Below are 22,277 nucleotides of genomic sequence, written 5' to 3' on the forward strand. Positions count from 1 at the left end.
GATCGTATTAATTCAAAATGATTGTACAGGATAGACAATTGAGGATAAATTGAAAGTTTAAAAATGTTATCGACACCACTTTAAACGATATATCGGTAAGCCAGTGACGGTATTAATGTCTATATAAACTTCAACGAATCCCTGTTGTATGGCGCCACATTATCGCCCAAAAAATGATTTCTGTATCTTCAGGCCCATGAGACGCGTGAAAAATCAATTTCAATGATTCCGCAACCAGTACGGTTGATGCAATTTTGAATTTCCCAACATAAGCCAAGTTAAAAATCAATCATATATGCATATGTAACCATTGAGAATGAGATCGTGCAAGGTAGCAAAAAGAATTTTACATTTGTAATAACCTTGGTCATATTATTTTTACTGCGTATGATTGGTATATCGATTCATTTGTAATTCGCAGGTCAATGAGCCTGTCAATGATGGACCCCGCCGACCCCGCCCATGACAAACATCATTATAAACATAACGTTTAGAGGTAACGTCAGAAAAAAAAAGACGAAAGTGGCCACTTTTCTATCAGCGGAAAGTACTGTTTACACACTTGTACAGGACGCAATATGCTTATAAGCACTCTAGATAATAATTGTTACAAATATTTATGCAATTGATCTCCAATTCAAAAAATTAGACAAGTAAAAAAACAGTAATGATTGACGAACCGTTTCAAATATCTTACTCTAAGTAGAGAATAGAAAATTAATTCTTGCATAGATGCCACGTTTGGTAGAATTTTTGTCTGATTTGCAAACTACATTGTAGGAGACAGAAAAATCGACCCAATTGCATTGAGAAGCGTTCCAAGTTCTTCAAGTGACGTCAACGCTCTGGAATCAACGACACGCGTTGCATTCAGCAAGCTAAGCGTTTGTCGACATTCTTGTCCTCGGCTCCCTCATTTTTATTCACGACGCTCGTTCCGCACAGAAGTTTCATTAACGAACATATGGACCGGATAAAGCAACCTGATGGATATAATATATGATAACCTGCAGCGTCACACATGAGACTTATTGTCAGATTATGGGATTTGTCTTAGTGGTACACGGAATCCCATTGTATCTAACCTGTCGAAGATACTTTCAGTCTACGAGTATCGGAGTGTTCGGTGCCCATTGTAAAAATTAGAGTTTCAATGGAGGGTATCTTGACTAGTTTTTTACAAGAAATAAAAGTCCGATGGGCTACCAAGGAATACAAGGATTGTACACCGTACGATTTTGGAAATATGAACAGCGCCACTCCATTACTCCCTCTTGGAAAAACGGTGAGGGATCTTAATTCAAGGGTATCAAATCCTTGATATGTAATTTTATGTGTATATGTAATTTTAAATCGGCAATAGAGTCATAGTAAAAGAGAAATGCTGGAATAATATGCAAAGAATTATGTAAGTGTTTAATCTTATCAAGAAAGTCTTGTTAAATTATACCTTTTTTTTTTCACAGACTGTATCGTCACATACATGGATATTACCCTATATCTACATTTGGTTGCTTAACAGATAACAAATTTTTTATTTGACAAAATACCTGCTCACGTGTATACAGTAGCCAAACTTCTTACTGAAAAAGGAGTTTTAATATATATATTTTAATATATATACGGTAGAGGATCTTCAAACTCTTACACATTGAGCCGTTCGGTTTAGGTTCGCGCATGACAAAATATTTAACCGATGTTTACTGACTTGCGTCGGTGTGTCCGTCTTAGGCGAACCTGAGGAGCGATCACTCGAGATTCGCCTGGAGTGATCGACACTCTGGTGACCTAAGGAATCCTGAGAAGGCTACAGAACTTCCGGGAAATTTGGCAGAGATGGTTCACAAACTACATCCTAGTCCATTTACTGTGGGTGAGTTTTTCATTACTTTTATTGTCAGTTACATAATATTTTTTTTTATTAATAATACGAATTGACATATGTTTCTTTACATATTGACATATTTATAACTTTATTCTTACAGGATCATTTCTCCAAGTCGCGTTAAACGAATCATGCACCTCGTTAACCAGTAACATTGATTGCATAGTAATCAAAGTGGTAGTTTAAAGCACGTGCTGGACATACAGTGATTGAATTGGAATTTCTATTATAATTTATTGACATAATGTCACAATCCGCCTGAAAATAGGATTCAATTGTTAATTTGAAAAATTATTTCTTCCAACAGTACAGTGTTAAACAATACCATACTAATTGATTTTTGAATATATGAGAATCTGACATAAAGCACAGTGAAAAAAAGTTTTAAAAAAAGGTTCAAAAAGCAGTTTTATCTCAGTCAATAGGATACTCCTTGGTTCATATATTCGTACACGTGCCATTAGTAATTTGGTCATTGATCGCTGACGTGAAGTCGACATGTTTTGAATGATTCGCAAGATCTCATTGAAAACTTTCCAGTAGATATGCATCAAAAGACACCTTAGGAATACAAACTCCACCGCACTCAAATAGTTTTCACCAAGCGTACAAAGAAAATTCGAAAATTACGCCCGGTATAATTTATGTTAAGAGAATGAAAAACGAAAGGAAAATTGAATAGTTTCTTAAAAAAAAAAAATTAATTTCTCTCTGTACTTTATTGGTGATTGCCATAAAACTCATAAGCGCATTATTCTGAAATCAACGTGTACGTTTCATGCTCGTTTATCAAAAACATAACAGAATATAACACAACACTTTACGACGTGGCCCAATCGATGCATCCTGATGCAACGGCGATTCCCTATGGGAGGTGCGCTACGCAAAATAATCGTAGCTCACAGTATCAAGGCAATTTCCATCGTAGTAACGCGTGAATTTATCGGTCGATTGTTGACGCGCTGTTACAGCCCAGCGATAAGAAATGTGGAATATTCCCTCGAATTTTACTACATGGTATTTTCTAGGAGACGCTAATAGTCCAGGAAGGGGGCTCCGACCCTGACGAGGCACCCATATGCATATACTGCATATACTTACACAATTTACAACCACGATTATACGCCTGAAAATAATATCTAAATTGCATCTAAGCTATTGTAAAATAATTTTCATATTTCCATATATGAAACTTAATATACGCAGTTTCTACAATTAATCGTAACACCAAGTAAAGGAGATCCACGAAATTTCTTTATCATCATTGCCAAGAATATGGCTCGTCAATGACTTCATACGTAGTACACCTATCTCGATTATTCTAGTGATAATTGCCATGCAGGATACATATGATCCAGAATGTAACGATACATTTAATACAATTGATACATCGCGTGTCAAATGACCTTGACAATGCAATATGAAGGTATATGCACCTGTCGAACAATGCCCCGTTTCCATTACGGCCTCACGTCATCGTCGAGTCAAGTTCGAGGGTATCCACAATTTGCCTGGCTTCGTAGAAGGTATAAATTTCGCAACCCACGTAATTGCACCGATAGTCCTACTCCAGCTTCCGACATTGACTCTCATCTTAATCATGGCCGTGCATACTCGTGAATCAGGATCCGGTTAGCACCCTAGATGACGCTCACTGATATTCGTTTCAATGCTCCACGCTGCGTCTGTTATATTTTCATTTATTTTTCAGAGAAGATCGACAGGCCAACAGACGAGCGCGCGAATTTTGAAAAGGCGATAAGTCTCTGCGGTGAGTTTGTCTCAGTTCCTTTTTAACACGTCCTCGCCGTTTCGTTTGCAATGGCTGCTACGTGTCCTCCTGGCAATTCTCTGACTTCCGATAACCTAATCGTATCCCCTATAATTCGAAACATGTTTATATCTACTCTAATCTTGCACTGTGCAGGTTATGGAAGATTTCATTATGGGTTCGTGCTGCTATGCGGAATGATCCTTGTCTGCGTGGGTTTCCAGAATGGAGTTAGCGCGTACATCTTGCCATCGGCGGAATGCGACCTGAGACTTACTTCCGAGGAAAAGGGATTGCTAAATGTGGCTTTCCTTCTGGGTGCGTTTACCTTTTTGTCACTTTTTGTGGTTAGGATTTATCTGTCAGGCACATGAGTATTCCAGACGGGAAGGTTTGATTTCACGGCACTGTCTATTACTGTTTATTTTTTTCTTTTCATTTCGTTCAAGGTGGGGTGCTGGGTTCTATACTCTGGGGTGTCCTGTCTGATGCATATGGCAGAAAGAACTTGCTTGTCGGAAGTCTACTTATGGATAGTATTGTTATGTTTATTGGGAGTTTCTCTCAAAGCTTTAAGGTCCTACTTGTCTTTCGTGCTATAAACGGCTTTACGTGAGTTCCTGGACATTCAAATGGCTTATTCAAATATAATAATTGACATTTTATAGTTTACTCGTTATTTTTATTCTAGGATCGGATGTCCCGGTGCATTAGTATACACATACGTGGGTGAATTTCATAATGAAAAACGGAGGTCTAAGAGCGTTTGTTATTTAGGATTCTTTTGGACTGTCTCATGGTTAATACTACCAGGTATCTATATTATTAGTTTGCTATAAGAGTTTTATTATTAATGTTTTTTGGTGTTTCCGTAATTCTGCAGGTTTGGCCTGGATATTAATACCACTTCCATTCAGATTCGAAGGGTATGGAATTCTCTTTAATTCTTGGAGACTGTTTTTGGCTGTAATTGCCATACCTACCTTCGTGGTGGCTCTGATTGGGATGCGATATCCCGAGAGTCCGGAATTTTTGCTATCCCGAGGAAAGCCGGAGGAAGCACTGAAGGTTCTACGAGAAATTTATGCCATTAATACTGGTCATAGTCAGCACGACTATCCTGTGTGTATCAATAAGGAACATTGAATCGATAATTATTCCATAATTAATTTAATTCCTAACCTATAAACTGTTACAGGTTAATGCGCTATTGGTGGATGAAAAACATAGCCACAAAAAGGAAGAACCCGTTGGTTCATTAGGAGTCCTGTCGAGTTTGCTGACAAAAATTTGGCAACAAATCTGTGCCATCACGTCCCCTCCTTTATTAAAATATTCCATTCTCTGCTGTACGATATATTTTGCGAATATGTTTGGGTATGTAAACGCACCGTTCCATTAATCTTCTGACTTCTTCGTGACGCGTTTCTGGTTTTCATACGATAGCCCAACGATAAGGAAATCAAGCTCTTTTACTGATTTCAGATACTTCGGCTTAGGACTGTGGTTGCCTGAACTGTTCAACAGGTTTGAAACTTATTACAAACTCCATCCGAACAAGTCGGTTGCCGTTTGCGAATTAATATCCAATACAGAAGTCGATCGACCTTTAGCACAAGCGATAATCAGTACCATAAACGGAAATACGTCTAACCACGATTTACTGCTCGAAACAATTCCAGCCTTGCCTGTAATCTGTACAGGTAGCATTGACGAGAGAGTTTTTATTAATACTTTAACAATTAATTCAGTTTGTCTACTTGGTAATTTTATTGCCGGTTATCTATCGGATCGGGTTGGCCGACGGACGATGCCAGGTAATAATCCCTTATGATTCTGTTTACTGAATAGACTTTTGGGCTTGGACAAATATGTGATAGCTCCTTTAACATTTCAGTAACGACTATGCTTCTGGCTGGAGTTTTTGGCTGTGCTATCTATCTAGTAAGATCTGCTTCACAAAATCTTATAGTTGCCTGCCTCTATTCTCTATGTATAACAACAGCGAATATAGTCCTGAATAGCGTGGTGGTTGATATATTCCCTACGGAAATTGGTGCCATCGCCATTTGCCTTGTAACTTGTTTCGGAAGGTTAGGAGCCATTGCGAGTAATCTTATTTTCGGTTTACTGCTCGATATCAGCTGTGAAGTACCCATCTTTCTAGTCGGTGGTATAATCATTCGTAAGTACTGCAAGGATATTACCGATCCCTTTTATACCGACGATAAAATTAAACTTCATACCAACCGAACATTTTTATTTCCAGTTGGCGGTCTACTCGGATTTCTACTTCCATTATCGACTGTAACAAGCAAACTAGACCAAGACAATAGAAACGTACTGGCTTAGTAGATATATATGCAACACACTAAAAATAGTATGAATTGCCAAGAAACATTGTAAACTCTACCAGGTATACAATGCCGACCTGTTATTTAAACAATTTTCTACATATTTTACATATACTCGAATAATCAGTTCTCACATGGCTGATTTCATATTTCGGTAGTACTAATTTGTATATAGATATTCTGAAGAACAATGATTATGTTATCATAAAACTAAAAACATATCCGCAAGCTTTGCCACGCAGTAACATATGAAGTACACGATTTCATACTCGTTCCTATGTAGAATTAAGATGTTGCATTCTTCAATAAAAATCATAATGTTTTTCTCTCTGTTGTCTTGTCTCGATTACTCATTCCGCTTCCTCTTCCTGTGCTGAAGAAATCCAATGCCTTGATTTACAAGTGGAACTCTCAGGCGCGAGTACTTTTCTTTGGTAAACACTAAACTTCCGTTTTCCTTCGTTATACATACGTACTCACTTGTAACTATTGCTCGGATAACCACGATCATGTTACATGGTCATTTTTGACGTGAACAAGCCTTCTGTTTGATAACGCAGAATATCCTCGATAGACATTTCAGTCTTTGCATTGTTTTTAACGAATAAATATTTTTATTGTAAAAAGTCTGATTTCCGTTGGAATTTCCAATGGAGTGATTCTTGTAAATTCTGTCGGTCGAGACTGGCGCCAAATACAGGCAACCGGCTGTACAGGGCACGGACCGCCAAGACTACTCGAGTCAATTCTGACGCCTGTATTTGAAATCAAATATCTTATGAACCGCTATATATGAGAAAAAGTTATTGATACATTCACTATAGGAATTGAAGGTTCTGAATCCATTGCCACCAAGTTCAATACGATCAGCGTACGAGATCACGAGCGAGATGATTTTATTTCAGTCCCGTCGCCGTCGTCGTCTTCGCACGGCCATTTACTTTGTACATGACATATTAGATCGTTAGAAAAATGGATAAGTTAAATTAGGTGAAAGAAAGCGTACGCATTATACAAATTTGTAATTTCATATATTTTTCGTAAAAATGAAAGAAGAGGCTTCCCTTGATCTTCGATACATCACTTGAGTGTGTTATTCATTTGGAATTGAATACAATGATATTTAAAATAATATAAGTCCTCGGGAGATACCTACAATTATTTATTATTTATTAATAGTATCGTTACTAGAGCCTATCATTATTCATTAATATAATAATATATACATACAATGTAATATGCGTTGCGCGCGTTTATATTATTTACAATATATACAGTCGAGTCTTCCTACTTATTCCTTCCGTTATTTTTCACGTGTCATTCGCTCGGACTATATTATTAAGTCCGTGTAATTATTGCATGTGACTTGAAAAGGAATCGCGGTGCTCGATTCCAAGTTTTTTTTTGTAGTCATGCTCAGTTCTTATTTGGCAGGTTAAATTTTTTGGACGGTTACGAGTTCGTTGAAATATAAATATCAAAAGTACCGATGAAAAGGCAAAAAAAGTACACTGATAACAAAATGAATATAAAAAAAAATTTAAAGCAATCTAGATAAACAAAAATGTAATAACATGAAACGAGTGCACGAATCGATCAAATAATTAATTAATAGTACCTTTGATCGGTTCGATTAACGAGTTCGTCCGCAGATAGTGTACAAAAAAAGTCTACAAATCGTTCGCCGTATGCAGATTAAAAAAGCACGTACGTAAAATTAAATTTTGAAACTTTCTCACAAAAGAAACGAATTGCATAGATCCGAATTTTAAGTCGTTCAAATATATTACGAATTGCCGTTTATACTGCTCTGATGGGGACTCGTTTTGATTAAAAATTCGTTACGTAGGCGATTAGCAGCTTCTGAAAATGCCGAGATAATTCGCTGATTGTTGTATTATCTATACAAATATGATTTATAGTATCCTCGGTCTAAATTAATGTGGGAATCAACATTTCTTTGCGTGTCAGTTCGCCTCAAGGGTTGAAGGACGAGACGATCAGCTAATCAGTACTGTCTTAATTAACGCATTCGACTGTCCTTGGCTCCAGTAAAAAATTCCTTGTGAACTGAGCCAAAGGCAGTTTCGCAAGAAAAACCCGGGTCGAATCCCAAACGTAAATTTTGCAAATTGCCTGAAGAATTTCGTGTTACGAGTACTGGAGCGTTGTACGATATTATTAGTTTTGAAAAAAAATTAAAAAAAAAACAGAGTATTCCTGTCAATTTCAAGCACCGCGTTCCCTTTACACATATTTTCATAAAGAAGCTAGAAAAATGTATTGCAACCATAGGGGACAACCTCTTTAATTTTCCAAGCGCCAACTTTCGCTATGATTTGTCACTATTGGTAACGTTCTCGTCTCCAATAAAAATTACATAATTTTGATTAACGATAACACGAGACTCCAAGTACCTGATTAGTTACAAAAAATAACATATTGTACAAGCCCAAAACATTACCAGATCTTGATTCGCTCGATAAATTAATAGCCAGAAATGTCTCTGCTTATCCGTAGAGACGTTCAAGTGGGTAAATCTTGATAAGAATGAAAAAATTGAAGATTAAACAATTTTCCTACTCACGTTACAATACATGCCGTTTACGTCCATAAGACTCAATAGAATTACACGCGATGTGAAAGAGACGAGTGAGAAAATAAAAAAATAAGCTCGTCTGTAAGTAAAGGAAGAAAAATAAAAGAAGACACTAAACGTACGTACTATAGCGTAGCAATCAATTAGCATGATCATTACGAAGTAATTTCTTTTTTGTCCATCGCGTAGACGACCACGTGCCCCGAAACGAGATCGTCGTTACCAATAATGACGAGAGAAAGAAAAAGAAAAAAAAAAGAGGGCGCATTATTATTAATAACAACAATATAGTATATCGTTAATCATCTCGCATTAATCACTAATTTAATTAACAGTGAACGCTATAAAGGCACTATGTTTCTCACAGACGTGATCCCTAGTAGAACTGGTTTCTCCTCGACATCCACCTCGTGTCCTCTCATCTAAATTCAATTTATATATGTAACCTTAAACCATCTCACCTTTACATCAGAGGTCAGATCATAGTCCCTCTATCCATTTCAAGATCAAATCCTATCACAGGGTGGCCACAGTGTCCCATTAAGAGGAAAAAAGGTCCTTTGTTACTTTATCATTGCCAATCGATTATTATTATTATTCATTAACAGTACGTAATGCTTGCCTTGGATCAAATATTTTTATTTCCATTCAAAATATCAACCTGTGTCTCTCGCTCACATAAGACTCATCGGTACGCTTCAGGATGCTGTGCCAGGACCAGCATCAGCATCAGCAATGTTATTGTAATCCTTTTGGAATTTTCTTTCCTTCACAGAGTGACAGACATATGATTCGCAATTGGCTGCTGTGTCGAGTCGGGTAGACCAAGAGACGCAGGGCATCGCTTTCAAGCGACACAGGCAGCCCCTTCCTATTAATTAAATATTTACGCCACGAGTGTATAGACGGAGAAAAGAAGCAAATGGCCGAACGAAGAGTAAAGGGAGTGCAAGGAAGGTTGGTGGGAGAAGAAAAGTAAAAAAAAATTTGAAATTAGGTACAGAAACATATAGACCGAAGCAACATAGCATTCGTGGAGTGTCACTTTGAAGTCTTGATGAAATAGCACGATAGATACTCGTTGTTAGAGAATTTTTCGCCACCCTGTATATATACATCCCCCCCTTCTTATTATTCGTACGAGTCTCGCTATACATATATCCCATATTCTTGCATTTCTTTTCATACGCATTACATATGGTACGAGTATTGTGTTCGTGTGTTTGTTTCTTTCTTTTTATTGTTTTATACAGAATATAAATAAAATTATCTACAAATATTCGATTAGAAAATTTATAAATAATCTAGTGTACGCGAAAGTTATAATAACGATAACAGCAATGGAATCCTTGACAGAATATTGAGTCTCTATTTTACTGTTCCTGCGGTTCCAGTCCATTTCTTACTTTTCTTTTACATATAAAAACTGTCGTTGAACGCAGTCTTTTAATCCACTCCGAATGATCCCTTTCTCATTGACAATTTCCTCATTCTTGTTTCTCATCTGCTCAATCGCTCGACCACTGTTTATCCACTCACGCATTGTACGTATCGCATACGCACTCTGTGCGTGGGTGGGTAAAACCGTGCGAGTAAATATTTTTGCACAAGACGAATGGTCGTAAAAAAAATTATATATACTGCAGAGACACGCGTTACGCCAGGATGCGGAGTAGGCGACTACCGCGTCAAAGGAATTGGCAGGACTGGCGCCATGTCTCAAAGTTTTCATTCGCCGTCGCGTGGGTAGCAAATACTAGGAGATCAGAAACTGAAAGGAGGAAAACGAACGAGTTGGATTGCACGCGAACCTCCAATCGAACTTTAACCCTTAACTCCACCTTAGCCTTCGTTTAAAAGGACATCCTACTACCTCCGTATGCTTCAATCGAGAATCCAATTGCCATCGTTACAATAACTTTCGCGGACGACCTAAAAAATCGTATTTTTCCGTATAGATATACCTAGCTACCTATATAACATTTACGCGGCATATACACATCACATATCGTTTGCGATCTTTTGTATAATTCATTTAATTAATTCATTCAATAATATTAAGTAACGTCCACTTTTACACGATAAAAGTGGTTGTACAAAAATAACTAATGGTCAGAACTACGGGTCGATCAGTCAATTGAGTTTGAATACGTACGTATGGTGGTACATTACATTTTATCTCCGAGCATTCGCTCCAACGTTCCTTTTGCTCTCTTTCTCTCTTACACACATACTCACTCACTCACTCACTCACTCTCTCCCTCTCTCTCTCTCTCTCTCTCTCTCTCTCTCTCTCTCTCTCTGTGTCTCTCCTTTATAATCCATTCTCATAATATTATTTTTCTTTGCACCTTTATTCTTCAAAATATTCCCAACATTTTCCTCCTTCCATCCATTCCATAATCAATCCCTCCTTTCGCTAAGCATTTTCTCGTATTTTCCCTTTTCTTCATCTTTTTCTTTCTTAAAACTCTTTGTAAACGTACACCCATCATACGCATGCGCGTACATCTCATAAGGAGAATTCGTATTGGACTCTTATCACAGTATCGTGTGTATTACTGTAGTACGAAGCTTTAGGCTAGTTGGTATAGGCGAGCCAGCTCGGTGCTCTGGTATTTCGTGGGGCTAAACCAACCACCATACGAAGGAAGCAGGAAAGGCACGATATTATATTTCTGTACATGTACATATGTACAACCCCAACCGACAGAGAGGGGACCGGGTCCGACATAGTGAAAACTCTACAGCATTTGTGTTTTAACATTCTGTTACGCATTCATAAACGAGCAATGATTTCACGACGAAGAATCCTTCGATCGGATTCCCTTTGACATTATTCTACAATTCACACCATCCTCACCGTCTCGAAAGGCACCCGGCCACCTGACATCCACCTACGTCCCGTTTCTACCTCGTCGACTACTCGAGCGTACAGTTCACCATCTTTCGTACAGCCACTTCGGTCACCTGGCAAGGTCGTTGATGACGACACTGGACTAGATACAGACACACCGAGGAGGACGCAGCATCCCCATACTCCATTTGACTTCTCGTATTCTCATTGTCAATGTCTTCTACCTTTATATCTCATTTTATTATCAATATCAACATGGCAACGTGATACCGCGCCGTATATGAGGAGGTTCGTTACAAGCTTTTACGAGGACGAGGAGGATGACGGAAATCGGGTAACCTTCCAAGACGCCTCCTGGTTCACAGTGATGCGATCCGTTGCGCGACGGCAAGTGCGAAGCGACGACAAAGAGCGGACTGGAGAGAGTGGAAGATGCCGGTTGGGAGGATCACCTACAGGGTGCCAGTAGGACCTCCAACCAGCAGGGACAAGAGGTGACCTCCTGCCTTGAGTACTTGGGACCCCAGCCCTTGGCGAAGCTGATGCGGACGGAGTTGACGTCGACGGGACCGGACGCAAAGGCTGGAGCCTGCGACGTGGTACCGCAATACGGTAGCTGCAGAGTCTTAGTCCGGTCGAAGATATTCAGGCAGAACCCAGGAGGTACACGGTAGACCAGGAGCGTTCTGGATTCCGGATCATCCAGGGTCGGCGAGTTCACGAAGATTGGACTCTCCGATCTGTTGTACGCCCATACGCCATCCGATTCCTGGCTCAGCATCAGACCTACGACATGCTATTCGTTTAGGGTCTTTCCTCCGGATGACAAACAATGGAGTATAATTCAAGCTCATGCTCGCGTAACGCTAACGTCCTCCATACCTAGTCCAATCTTGCTTCGCGTTCTCTGGACCGCTGGAGATGCTGTGTGATTCTCGGCCAGAGTTGCCAGACAGAGACCATCGCCATCGAGTAAGGAATCGAAGACGTTCACCGTTGCTGGTTCCACAGGGTAGAGACGACCTACACGACCACCCAGCTCCCAGTAGGCCAGCGTGCACCACTCCTTCTGTCCCACCTCGCCTGAAATCAGATTAAACGTATGCTTAGGAACGTGTTGCAAAGCACGTAGTGCAACAACTCCAGGCGCATTTCTAGCTACTTTCATTGCCTCGGAGTGTATAACTGTAAATATATCTTGTATTAGAAAAAAAAAAAAAAAAAAAAAAAAAAATTCTAGTTTCTTCTTTCCTTTATGTTATATTATCGATGAAAGTGCCGAGCGGTGGGACTCACGACTTGAGAATTGAATTGCCGATCTCTAATCGCAGATGCATGACGTTCGCGTTACCCAAGATCGATCAATAAAATTCCTCTGAAGTGCAAGTAGCGCAATAAATACGCTATCGCAACTTGACGACCTACCGTGCAAGTAGCGAGCAGCGATATCCGAAGGCTGTCCAATGGACTATCTAATAGACCGTTAATCCAAAATAGATGAGACCTTATCTCGCGGCGATAGCCTTATCAGAGATCACGACTGCATTGCCGTGCAATGACACGGAACGATTGAGCGGTATGCGATTCCGGCGAAAGTCTCTCTGAGCAATGCCGAGGAAGGAAGTCCGTATAATTTATTAAAGTCTATATTATCGGATACGTACTTATCATTGCAGCCAACATCAATGTCAAAAATAAGAGAAAGACAGAAAACAGAAGTCTGTACGACCGACGGAACAATTTGACGTAAATAAAAAATCAGCTAATTTTAAAATAAAGTTCAACGCCTCCACGAGGACAAGTGTCTATTAAAAAAGCATAGAAGAATAGCATAACACGTCATGTTGTTATACGAGTGTCAATTTAAATTTTAAACGCGGATGATTAAATCTCAAGCAATCTCGTAAGTTCATAAAACATCGGAGGATACTAGATGCTGAAAAATTGGCATTTTTCCCAAGAGTATGATTCAGAAAACGGCACGCGCACACGGCCCTAATAGCGAATGGAGCGCGTCTACTAGAATATCACAAAAGCAGAGTCCGAGAGAGTGTTTGCACGATACTCCGATGTGTGAACCGAGTGCGTAGATGTAGAGAAGAGTGAGGAGGAGGTACGGTTTCTGCCAGGAAAAGCCGAGCGGGCGTCGTGTGGCAATTAAATGCCTCGCCGGAAAGTCCCACGCGTCGCGCCGGTTTATGGAGACGGCGCCAGATTCGAGGAGCGACAAGAGAAGCAAAGCGAGAGGGCAAGAAGGCAAAGAAGGAGCAGCACGCGGGGCCACCATAGTGGCGACGGAGTAAATATAAGGAAGGGAAAGGAACGCGACGAGTATAGTATGGTATATATATAATATATAGGTATAATGAGTATACATAAGCATTAGCACGGGGTCTGTCGGTACGTCTGGGTCGCGGCCCACGCCGCACCGTTGGATACGCTACTTATTCCCTGTAGTCAATTATCTCATCATTTTCATCCTGCCCCGTAAAAAGTTAACTGGCCCGAGCGTTTGTCTCGCCTCGAAAATTATAACCCGGTACGAGCGTCGTTCCTTCCCTAGATACGTCCAAAGGTATGAATTTCATAAATTGCCACAAATGTGGATAATGCACCGAAATTATGTCGTACTAGGAGACACGAGTGTCCGCTTGGCGACGTTATCTCGTCCCTGATATTAACGACGATTTCTCAGTGACGTCGAACGTGTCGCGACGCCACCATAGAAGGAAAAACATGGCGAAGATGCGGTGACACGAAGAAGTCAGTATACAATGTGGCGAAAGGAAAAAAAAAATAGAAATTTTACTGGAGGGCTAAAGCAATTTCTCAAAATACAATAGCCGTTACCTGGAATTGTTATCAAAGTGTCGAGGCAGCCTCTTTGAATAGCACGTAAATTCGTACGTGAGCCATGTACAATTTGCTGACGCAAAAAAAATCGTTAATGACACCGTCATTATGTGGAAGCGTTATGTGGCTTTTCTCTACCTCTCGTCGACACGACCTACCCCAATCGTGTCACCACTGACCCAGAGAGGGTTTAACCTCGTGTAACAGCGGAAGTGTCTTATCGATCAGAAGTGCCCGGAGTTCTCTTCGACGCCATCGTAAAGAGCGTCATCTATATGCTTCGAGTATTTGGTGGCGAATATATTTATCGTCGGTACACAATAAGGAGCGTCGGACAACGTTGCAACTGTTACCGACCAGCGCGCGTTCAGACGGGTCGGTATAAAACTGCATTACCGACCGTGTCCTAGTCAATCTCCCACCCTCGCCCCCAGGGGATCTCTTTTCGTACCAAATAGCACGTTTCGAATTCCAACCGCAAAGTGAGGAGAGGCGACGCCAGCGCGCAAGCGTACATTGAAACCAACTACGAGAAATACTGTTTTCCCGTGGAGAAACGTAGTCCGCGATGTCAAGCAGAAACAAGTTGGCACATCTTCTCCGTTGGGGATACAACCATAAGGAAAGGAGGAAGGAAGCCAGAGACAAGGTGCGCTCGCGTGGTGCCCATAGATACAATAAGATTTGGACCTCAGGCCGGGGTAGAGACGTAAAGGTGCGTCGTACATGGTCGTCACACGCAAGCAGTTGCCAAAGGAAGAAACCAGGGTGATCGTAGTCGAGGGCAGGCTGAGAAAGAGGTAGGAGAGGACGGCGCGGCTCTGCCTCCACCAGATAAAAATAGATATTACGAGTTTACCACGGCGCCAAGATTGCGGGATATCGCGACGATTACGTCATCGGTTGTAGCGCGAGCGCTTGGAGCAAGGACGCCTGTCGCGTCGTCGTCGCCGTCGCCGTCGCCGTCGCCCTCGTCGTCGGCGTCGTCCGATCACGGATTCTCATATCTACTTGGTATATAAGCCTAACTCGCTCTTATACGTGTCTGCTTATTTACGAGCGGTATATTGACTGCCCGGTATGACGCCGCTGACTGCACAGTGATTATTAGGAAGACTCCGGTGCGTAAACACACACCTCCTTTGCCCAGCCTGTTTTATAATACCGAGTCGACGAGGCGAGTTCGACGTTTCTCGCGCTTCACCGATGGCGATGCTACGTACGAGTTGAAAAACTGCTTACGGAGAAATTCTGTGAGTTTACGAAAACCATGTAGGACAGGGATGGGGAGACGACGAGTATACATTTTTGATAAGGAAATGACATTGTGGGGATGTTTGAACTCGTACAAAGATGCATCCTGGTGAATTTTTCATGGATGTTGTCCGTCTGCGTAACGTAATGATAATCTTCGGCCGACCTTCGTATCGCACAGCGCAATCGGTATCGGACGAGGTGTGCGCTTGACTACGTACATATGTAAATAACACGAGAGAAATAGCGAGTCGCGATAAAGCACGTATTATTATTGCGAGCGTATAGCGATTAAAAGGATGATGGTGTAAGCCATGAAAATTCGTCAACGTCATACAAAGGAAAGGTTATAAATACAAATAGCTGGTGTCAGCTAAAATCTCAGCAACTGACATAGCTGACGAGGCCGAATTCTTAGTCGATTTAATAATCGTAAAGCGAAGGGAAAAATAAATTGAATTGGAAAGGAAAAAAAAAAAAGAAAGAAAGACGATCTGCCAGAACAACCGTACTATACGTTCGCAGAAGCGAGTCGCCGTAAATCATTGTATTACAAGCGTACGTAGAAGTTGCAGGGGGTAAATAACGAGTGATAATAAATTTGCCAAGGGAAAAGAGTGGAAAAGGATGGATAGCGAACGACGAACGCGATGAAGAAGGAATAAAAAGGGAATTCAGAGATTGAAATTAGTCTGGCCAATGGAAGAACTCGTATTGGTCGTCGGGACGCCGAAAGCGGGACGCGACTGATAAATTGCGCCAGGTTACTTATCGACGTGCACCGGGACGCCGACGCACCGAAAAGGAAACGATCCCAAAGAGGCCGGTGACATCGGCCACTCTCTTGGCAAGACTTCTTCAATGAAAAGCCATCGTGACACAGCCAAAAATTGCTCACGGCTTTTAGACTCGTGTATTATATATATATATACAAATACAAATACGTACACGTATCCTAACCACGTACTAAAGTATACAGACATACGTGTTGCGGGAGACCCTCGCGATTCGATAATCCTCCTAATCGGCCACGGTGCAATGCTTCTTCCAGAATCGGATGAATCATGAACAGGGATTACCGCCACGACATTAATTGCAAAAACCATTTAGATACATTATCGAGATTTATTATAAGCACGATGCCGACACCTGCCGGAAGGTGGGATTTAGTTGCTTTCTAAAAGTAAAGGACTTGGGTGCCTGACTCTCCTCCTTTTCGTTTTCTTGGACGATACAAAATATACATCGCTGCATTTAGCGCGTAAAATCACACCGATCCCAGACTACACACGGTGGGTCGGAAGTTACGCGCTAACAAATATATCATTGTCCGACTTTTATCATTAAAACATTTTTTATTTACGTGAAAGATACTTTGACGCCAAGTCTTTAATACACGTATCTACGCCTCGCGCCTCGGGAGTACGGGAATCAACGTAACCGTTGAGAATTTGAAAACGCGTAAACACGAAAACAGCGCCACGATAGCTTGAACCAGGATTTATGAACGATGTTAACGTTCCTTCTTTATCAACATTAAATTATAGCATCGCGCTATACGCATTGTTGTTTGCAGCGCGATCTAAATATTGCGAAGATAGGTGTCTAAGTGTGAATTTACTTGCTGCCTCTCACTCTCTCTCATTGCAAACAAAGCCGGTTATGCAATAGGAAAATGTCGTCTGCGAGGATCCTTGTAAATCACTCGGTCAATAAGTAGGTATCTATTCAGCCGTCTATTACCGACCGAGTAATGAAATCGAAACTCGAACGAATGGCACGAATACGATAGACCTTGCCGTCCCATATACTTTTTTTGTGGTTTTATGGTCGATCCCAACGCATACCGAAGATCAGTGACAGCCTTTTACAGAGCAACGGAGAAGCTTTCACGCTTGATATATCTATATCCGAGAGCGTGAGATTCTAAATCGGTCGCTTAAGTCCGAATAAAGTGGAGAGAAGGGAACGGCGACGAGAAAATAAATAAAAGAGAACTGGCGTGACTCGCTGCAGAAACATTGCCAGCGCCATTTTGTCCTTCCACGAAAAGGGCTAATTTTTCGAACGACGTCGAGCCGCAGTACCGACGGAAAGTAACGGTAAAGCGCCACTAGTTCCTTTAAGTTATTTTCTCGAATAGCAACGTCTAAGAGAAACAGTGGGTGCGTCGTATTAAGTAGTTTTTTGGCGCCGCTACCCCGTTTCCCTTTGATCTTCGAGAATGCGGTTAGGGCCAATTTCGTTTTATGGCTTTTATCATTCCGCACTCCCTGCCACGGTCTTTTTCCATCTCTCGCCGGTAAACCGAGCAATAAAGGTCATTCAAATCGTTCCAGATGAACCCATTATCCCAGATATCCACGGAATAATATCCAGACGACTATTCATCCATCACAAAGATACCCAGAATCCCCTCCGTCTTCCCGACCAGTTCGTCAATTTTCCACTACTTTCCTTCGCCAAGTCACAGAGCATCTCACGCACAAAACCTCGAAGAAAGTAACGAGGCGATGTCGCGAGTGCCAATGTGTTTTCCCAGTTGGGTCAAACACCCTGAGCTTAGATAAGGTTCCCAACCTTGGCACGGCCGTAAACGAGCGGCACAGAGGTGCGCGTGCTTCGCGTGCACATACACAACGCACACGACGGACGCAAGTGTCTCCCGTTGCAGCAATGACAATTCATAAAATTCCAAGACGCCAATCGAACGCGTCTTATCGACGATTCGTAATACGTCGATCGATATCGCCAATACCCAGAATCGTGAGTAAATTTAATTTTCTCAAACTTCACGCATAACGCCAAGACCCCGCGTATACACCGCAAGAAAAAGTACATTGATCCTCCGTCGAGAGGCACGAGGCGTCAAACCTCCGAGTGAAAATAATGACGAGTGTCCCGCCAGCAGTATACAAGACGCAGAGACCGGTGCGTGAACCCAGATGTGCATACAGACGTAGTTGAGCGCTCTTCGCTTATGCATATCCAAGCTACGGTATAGGTAGTGAAGGTAGTAAAAGGCACTGGCCGTGTCGTAGCGGAGCCAGTATACGAGACGTGACCCCTGTCCTTCAAACGGCCTTTCTACGATCAGCCACGTACGTGCAGCTACGCTCTCCGTACTTGGCACAGAGGGAGGGAGAGGGAGGGAGAGGAGAGAGAGAGAAGGAAAAGAAAGAGAAATAGAGAGACAGGCCCCCCACGTAAGTTTACCACTATGACGACGTCGTCGACCCAACGAGGAGAACGACAACGACCGAGCTGAGAGCAAAGTGGACATAACCTACAATTCTTCGGCCTTGTCTATGTACAATGCAGCCAGTGTACATATTCACGTACGATACTGCGCGTACGTATAATAATCTAGAATGCGAGCGAACCGATAGGCTCGAAGGCGAGTTTAGCCGAACGCTGTTTGCTTCCGATAAGAGCGTTCGGGACACTGGCGCCTATAGCTATATATATACAAAATGAATATAACGCGAGATACGTATGTCGTACACGTACACAACGGTGTACGCTCCTACGTTCGCCTTTCTCGCGGCACATGTTATCGTGTATGCGTCTAACGTTGTTTTGCGACTTTCAAATAATATTTCCTGCAGCCTCGATTAATCGCATTTACTGATTTTTCACGTAATTTGTACAGCTGAATTTATTTCGTTTGATTTTAAAGCGAGGTTATCGCCTCCTATACTCTGCACATGTACGCGAGATACGTTTAGAATACGGCAGCCGGGCTATTCCGTAATGGACGATCGAGGCCGATGGGAAAATTGAACTTTGCCACGCGAAACTCCGATACGCATTCCTTATCGATCGATATGGCTTATTGGACATTGGATGCTGGGATTATTATAGCGATAGATAATTCCTGCTTTCTCACGTTCGGTCCCGTATTTCTCGTTGCATATACAGACCGCGTAGGAACGTGTCTCGTAAGCAGATCGAGAGACTGCAACGTTTTGGCGATATTTTACAAAAAAAAAAAAAATGTTTTCCACATTTTTCATTTCACTAACCGCATCCTCGGGTCCTGATGCGCTCCAAAACTGTATTTCAGGGTAACGTAATTTATGGGTAGTACGGATCGTACGTATACTCGTAAATTCTTGATAATATGGGGATAAACAAAGCATAATATTTAATGCATCTAGATACACGAATAGTATGAAATATATATATATATATTTATAATCTCGTGACTCTCGGCTAATTATTTGACAGGGACAACTCACAGATTATAATGCGGTATTTATGCACGACTGCCTGTTTACGTATTAGGAAAAAGAGGTTCCCCCCGGTCCTCTACGTCGCTGGCTGATTGGCGTTTTATACACGTATCTATATATATCGTCGTGCGATCAGAAACTAAGTGGATATATATCTATATGTAAATAGATATATATACTCATATATGTATAAGCCAGAGAGGAGTGCGCGTCTCTACGTGTAGAACACACGGCAGCCAGCTCACCTTGAAACGTGTCCCCCGAGATCAATGAAGATCTGTCAGCGCTTGGTCTCCTCTCCTTTTTATTCTCTCATCGCCGCCCAAGTATACAGTGTGTCTCTGTATTTTCGAGCGCGTCCCAACGTTATTACAGTATTTCTATTTGACGTGCGTCATCGGATGAAAAGTCACAGGAGCGAAGGTATCGAGTCATCCAAGTAACGCATCGCGACGCTAGCACGCCGGGGTAGGACGATTTTGAATTTTCCGCTCTAAACGTAATGGAAAGAAATGAGTGACCGAGCAAGCACGGAGCCGCGCTCGAGTATTCTAAGGTTTTTTCCGTGAAATCTTCATGTAAAAATAATATACGTGAGACCTGCAGCCCCTAGAGGACGTTGTTGGGGATTCTGAGAAAAAAAAAGGAAAGAGAAATGAGAGCGCGGGTCCGCGGGGAGTCCGAGGTTTGACGTCGCGCAGACAACACATCAGTCAGTAAAAATAAATGCAAACGGAAATTGAAAATTCTCGGTGTGAATCCCGCGTCGCTAAGGTTTTTTTTTTTTTTTTTTTTTTTCGTTCTATCCGGCTCTCTCGCTCTCACGTCGACCGCCAGAGACTTTCGCGTTAGGCACACAGTGACGTCGAAGGCGATTAGGCAGGAGGATCGCGGCAGCCAGAGGGGGCGAAGGCTCCGGCGGCACGAAGGATGCTAAGAGAGATCTTGGCAGATGTCTGGCAATTTTCCCTCTCTGAGATCTCATCGATCGTTAAGAGATCCAAACGGCGAGTAAACATATAAGGCAACGCGATCACCGAACTACACGGGGCTACCGATTACGGAACGGATCCCCCTGTTATACGTAATATCGTACGGTCTTGCGTCTATCATGCCAGAAACCGAATCCGTCGATCCGATCCGCCTTTGCGATAGGCCGAGGCACGGTTCGCATTCGCGGCAGATAATCGCGATAGAGGTCCGTCGCGTCGTGTCGCGTTGCGGATGCGACGTGTCTGGACGTGTCTTCGGAGGGGGGCCAAGGCGTTAGAGAGAGAGAGAGAGAGAGAGGGAGAGAACAAGAAAAAAGAATAAATCATAAGACCCAAAGACACGAGAAAGACAGGGAGACGAGTGACGTCAGAAGGGAAAGGAAAAATACACAAGAATAATAGCAGCGTATTAAAGTGAGAGAAGAGGTGAGAAGAATCTCCAATGGGGTATAGGATTCACGGCACATAGCGCCCATCATAAATGCGTATACGTATGTACGACATGTACCGTGCCTAACATGAGTGCCGTCGTACTTACTCTTTAACTCCATAGTCCTGCCTATATAAGATACGTGTTGACGCTTTGTAATGGCAGAATAAAAGATGGCCCGACGCCAGTGAAGGCGCCACATACCAGGCGCCGCCTAACCTCTCCCGACTCGCCGGCAGACTGACTCTCCGCTCCCCTCGGTATAGTCACCCTCTTTCTCCCTCGCTTCTCCTTCCCTCTAGCCTCTTCTCGCTCCATTCCATGCTACCTCGAGAACCCTCTCTCGCCCCACTCCACGGGCACTCACTCGTTCTCACTCGGCCGTCGGCTTACTATATAAACATACTCCCGGCACGTATACACGTCCGTCACCGTGCACAGCACAGAGCCCAGGCCGATCCGTACGCCACCCGTATTATCTTCTCGTTCAGGTTCGGAGGAAGATTTTGCAGGGCCCATGCTTTTGAATTATCCACGAACGATCGCAGTCATCCTGCTCGGGCTATACCTTCCTTCCATTCTCCTTTTGTCTATGCAAAAGAGTCAAGGAGCAGCACTGCCGACTCCCATCGGGATCCGTGCACGTTGTTGTGCGCCAGGGGACTGTACGGTAGTGTAATACACGTGGATCTGTTTAAGACGCACCGATGAATCCAAACCGTCTTGCATGCTTCGCGGAAAAGTCTAGAGACCGACTATAACTTTTCAGTGGCTCTTAAGGAACGGCAGTCGAGAATAGTCGGTATGGTCACGGACTTACTCGCGATGCCCAGTTACTCTTATCCTCCGACAGTCACACGTGATTTCTTTATGTCACTGACAGGCTCACTCTCTCGTTACCCGTATCAGTTGCTCCCGTACGTTTCTCGTTTTCTCATATACTTAACTCTCCCACTGACTCTCGCTACGCTGGCTTCTTCGCTGTTAATAGCTATACGTATACGTTCTTTCAGCGCACCAGGACAGGGGAAGCACGCGATGCAAAGG

At 42.4% G+C, this 22,277-nt stretch overlaps 2 protein-coding genes across 6 annotated transcripts in view; one reads left to right on the forward strand and one right to left on the reverse strand.

The window, feature by feature from the left end:
* The first annotated feature begins 218 nt into the window (after positions 1-218).
* Positions 219-6,340, forward strand: LOC107265264 (synaptic vesicle glycoprotein 2C). Of its 4 annotated transcripts, XM_015734547.2 has the most exons (13): positions 219-331; positions 422-496; positions 781-1,285; positions 1,732-1,873; positions 3,597-3,656; positions 3,813-3,974; positions 4,106-4,268; positions 4,348-4,469; positions 4,540-4,778; positions 4,855-5,033; positions 5,142-5,473; positions 5,554-5,841; positions 5,926-6,340. In XM_015734547.2, exons 3-13 carry the CDS (start codon positions 1,154-1,156, stop codon positions 6,006-6,008), a joined length of 1,902 nt encoding a protein of 633 aa, XP_015590033.1. In that variant the 5' UTR covers positions 219-331; positions 422-496; positions 781-1,153; the 3' UTR covers positions 6,009-6,340. The 4 variants fall into 4 exon arrangements, with proteins under 4 accessions (XP_015590033.1, XP_024938352.1, XP_024938351.1 ...); XM_025082584.1 differs by lacking the exons at positions 219-331; positions 422-496; positions 781-1,285; positions 1,732-1,873 and adding an exon at positions 2,137-2,279; XM_025082583.1 differs by lacking the exons at positions 219-331; positions 422-496; positions 781-1,285; positions 1,732-1,873 and adding an exon at positions 2,315-3,411.
* Positions 6,341-8,876: 2,536 nt separating this feature from the next.
* The window catches only part of LOC107265272 (mothers against decapentaplegic homolog 6), a 40,718-nt gene continuing 27,317 nt past the window's right edge, over positions 8,877-22,277 (reverse strand). For both annotated transcript variants that reach the window (XM_025082603.1, XM_015734558.2), the window contains 2 exons: positions 12,349-12,549; positions 8,877-12,252 (listed from right to left, as the gene is read on the reverse strand). In XM_025082603.1, the coding sequence (XP_024938371.1) occupies positions 11,915-12,252; positions 12,349-12,549 (539 nt within the window). In that variant the 3' untranslated portion in view covers positions 8,877-11,914. The remainder of the gene's footprint in view (positions 12,253-12,348; positions 12,550-22,277) is intronic.

The sequence above is a fragment of the Cephus cinctus genome, unplaced genomic scaffold (genome assembly GCF_000341935.2).
Source record: "Cephus cinctus unplaced genomic scaffold, Ccin1 Ccin1_scaffold0215, whole genome shotgun sequence".
In the NCBI taxonomy this organism is placed as follows: Eukaryota; Metazoa; Arthropoda; class Insecta; order Hymenoptera; family Cephidae; genus Cephus; species Cephus cinctus.

Bases quoted from the DNA above. Each gene is read 5' to 3' on its own strand.
- LOC107265264 (XM_015734547.2), top strand. From the start codon at position 1,154: ATGGAGGGTATCTTGACTAGTTTTTTACAAGAAATAAAAGTCCGATGG. The intron at 4,269-4,347 runs GTGAGTTCCTGG...TTTTTATTCTAG, and splicing joins CGTGCTATAAACGGCTTTAC to GATCGGATGTCCCGGTGCAT. The intron at 5,034-5,141 runs GTATGTAAACGC...TACTGATTTCAG, and splicing joins TATTTTGCGAATATGTTTGG to ATACTTCGGCTTAGGACTGT.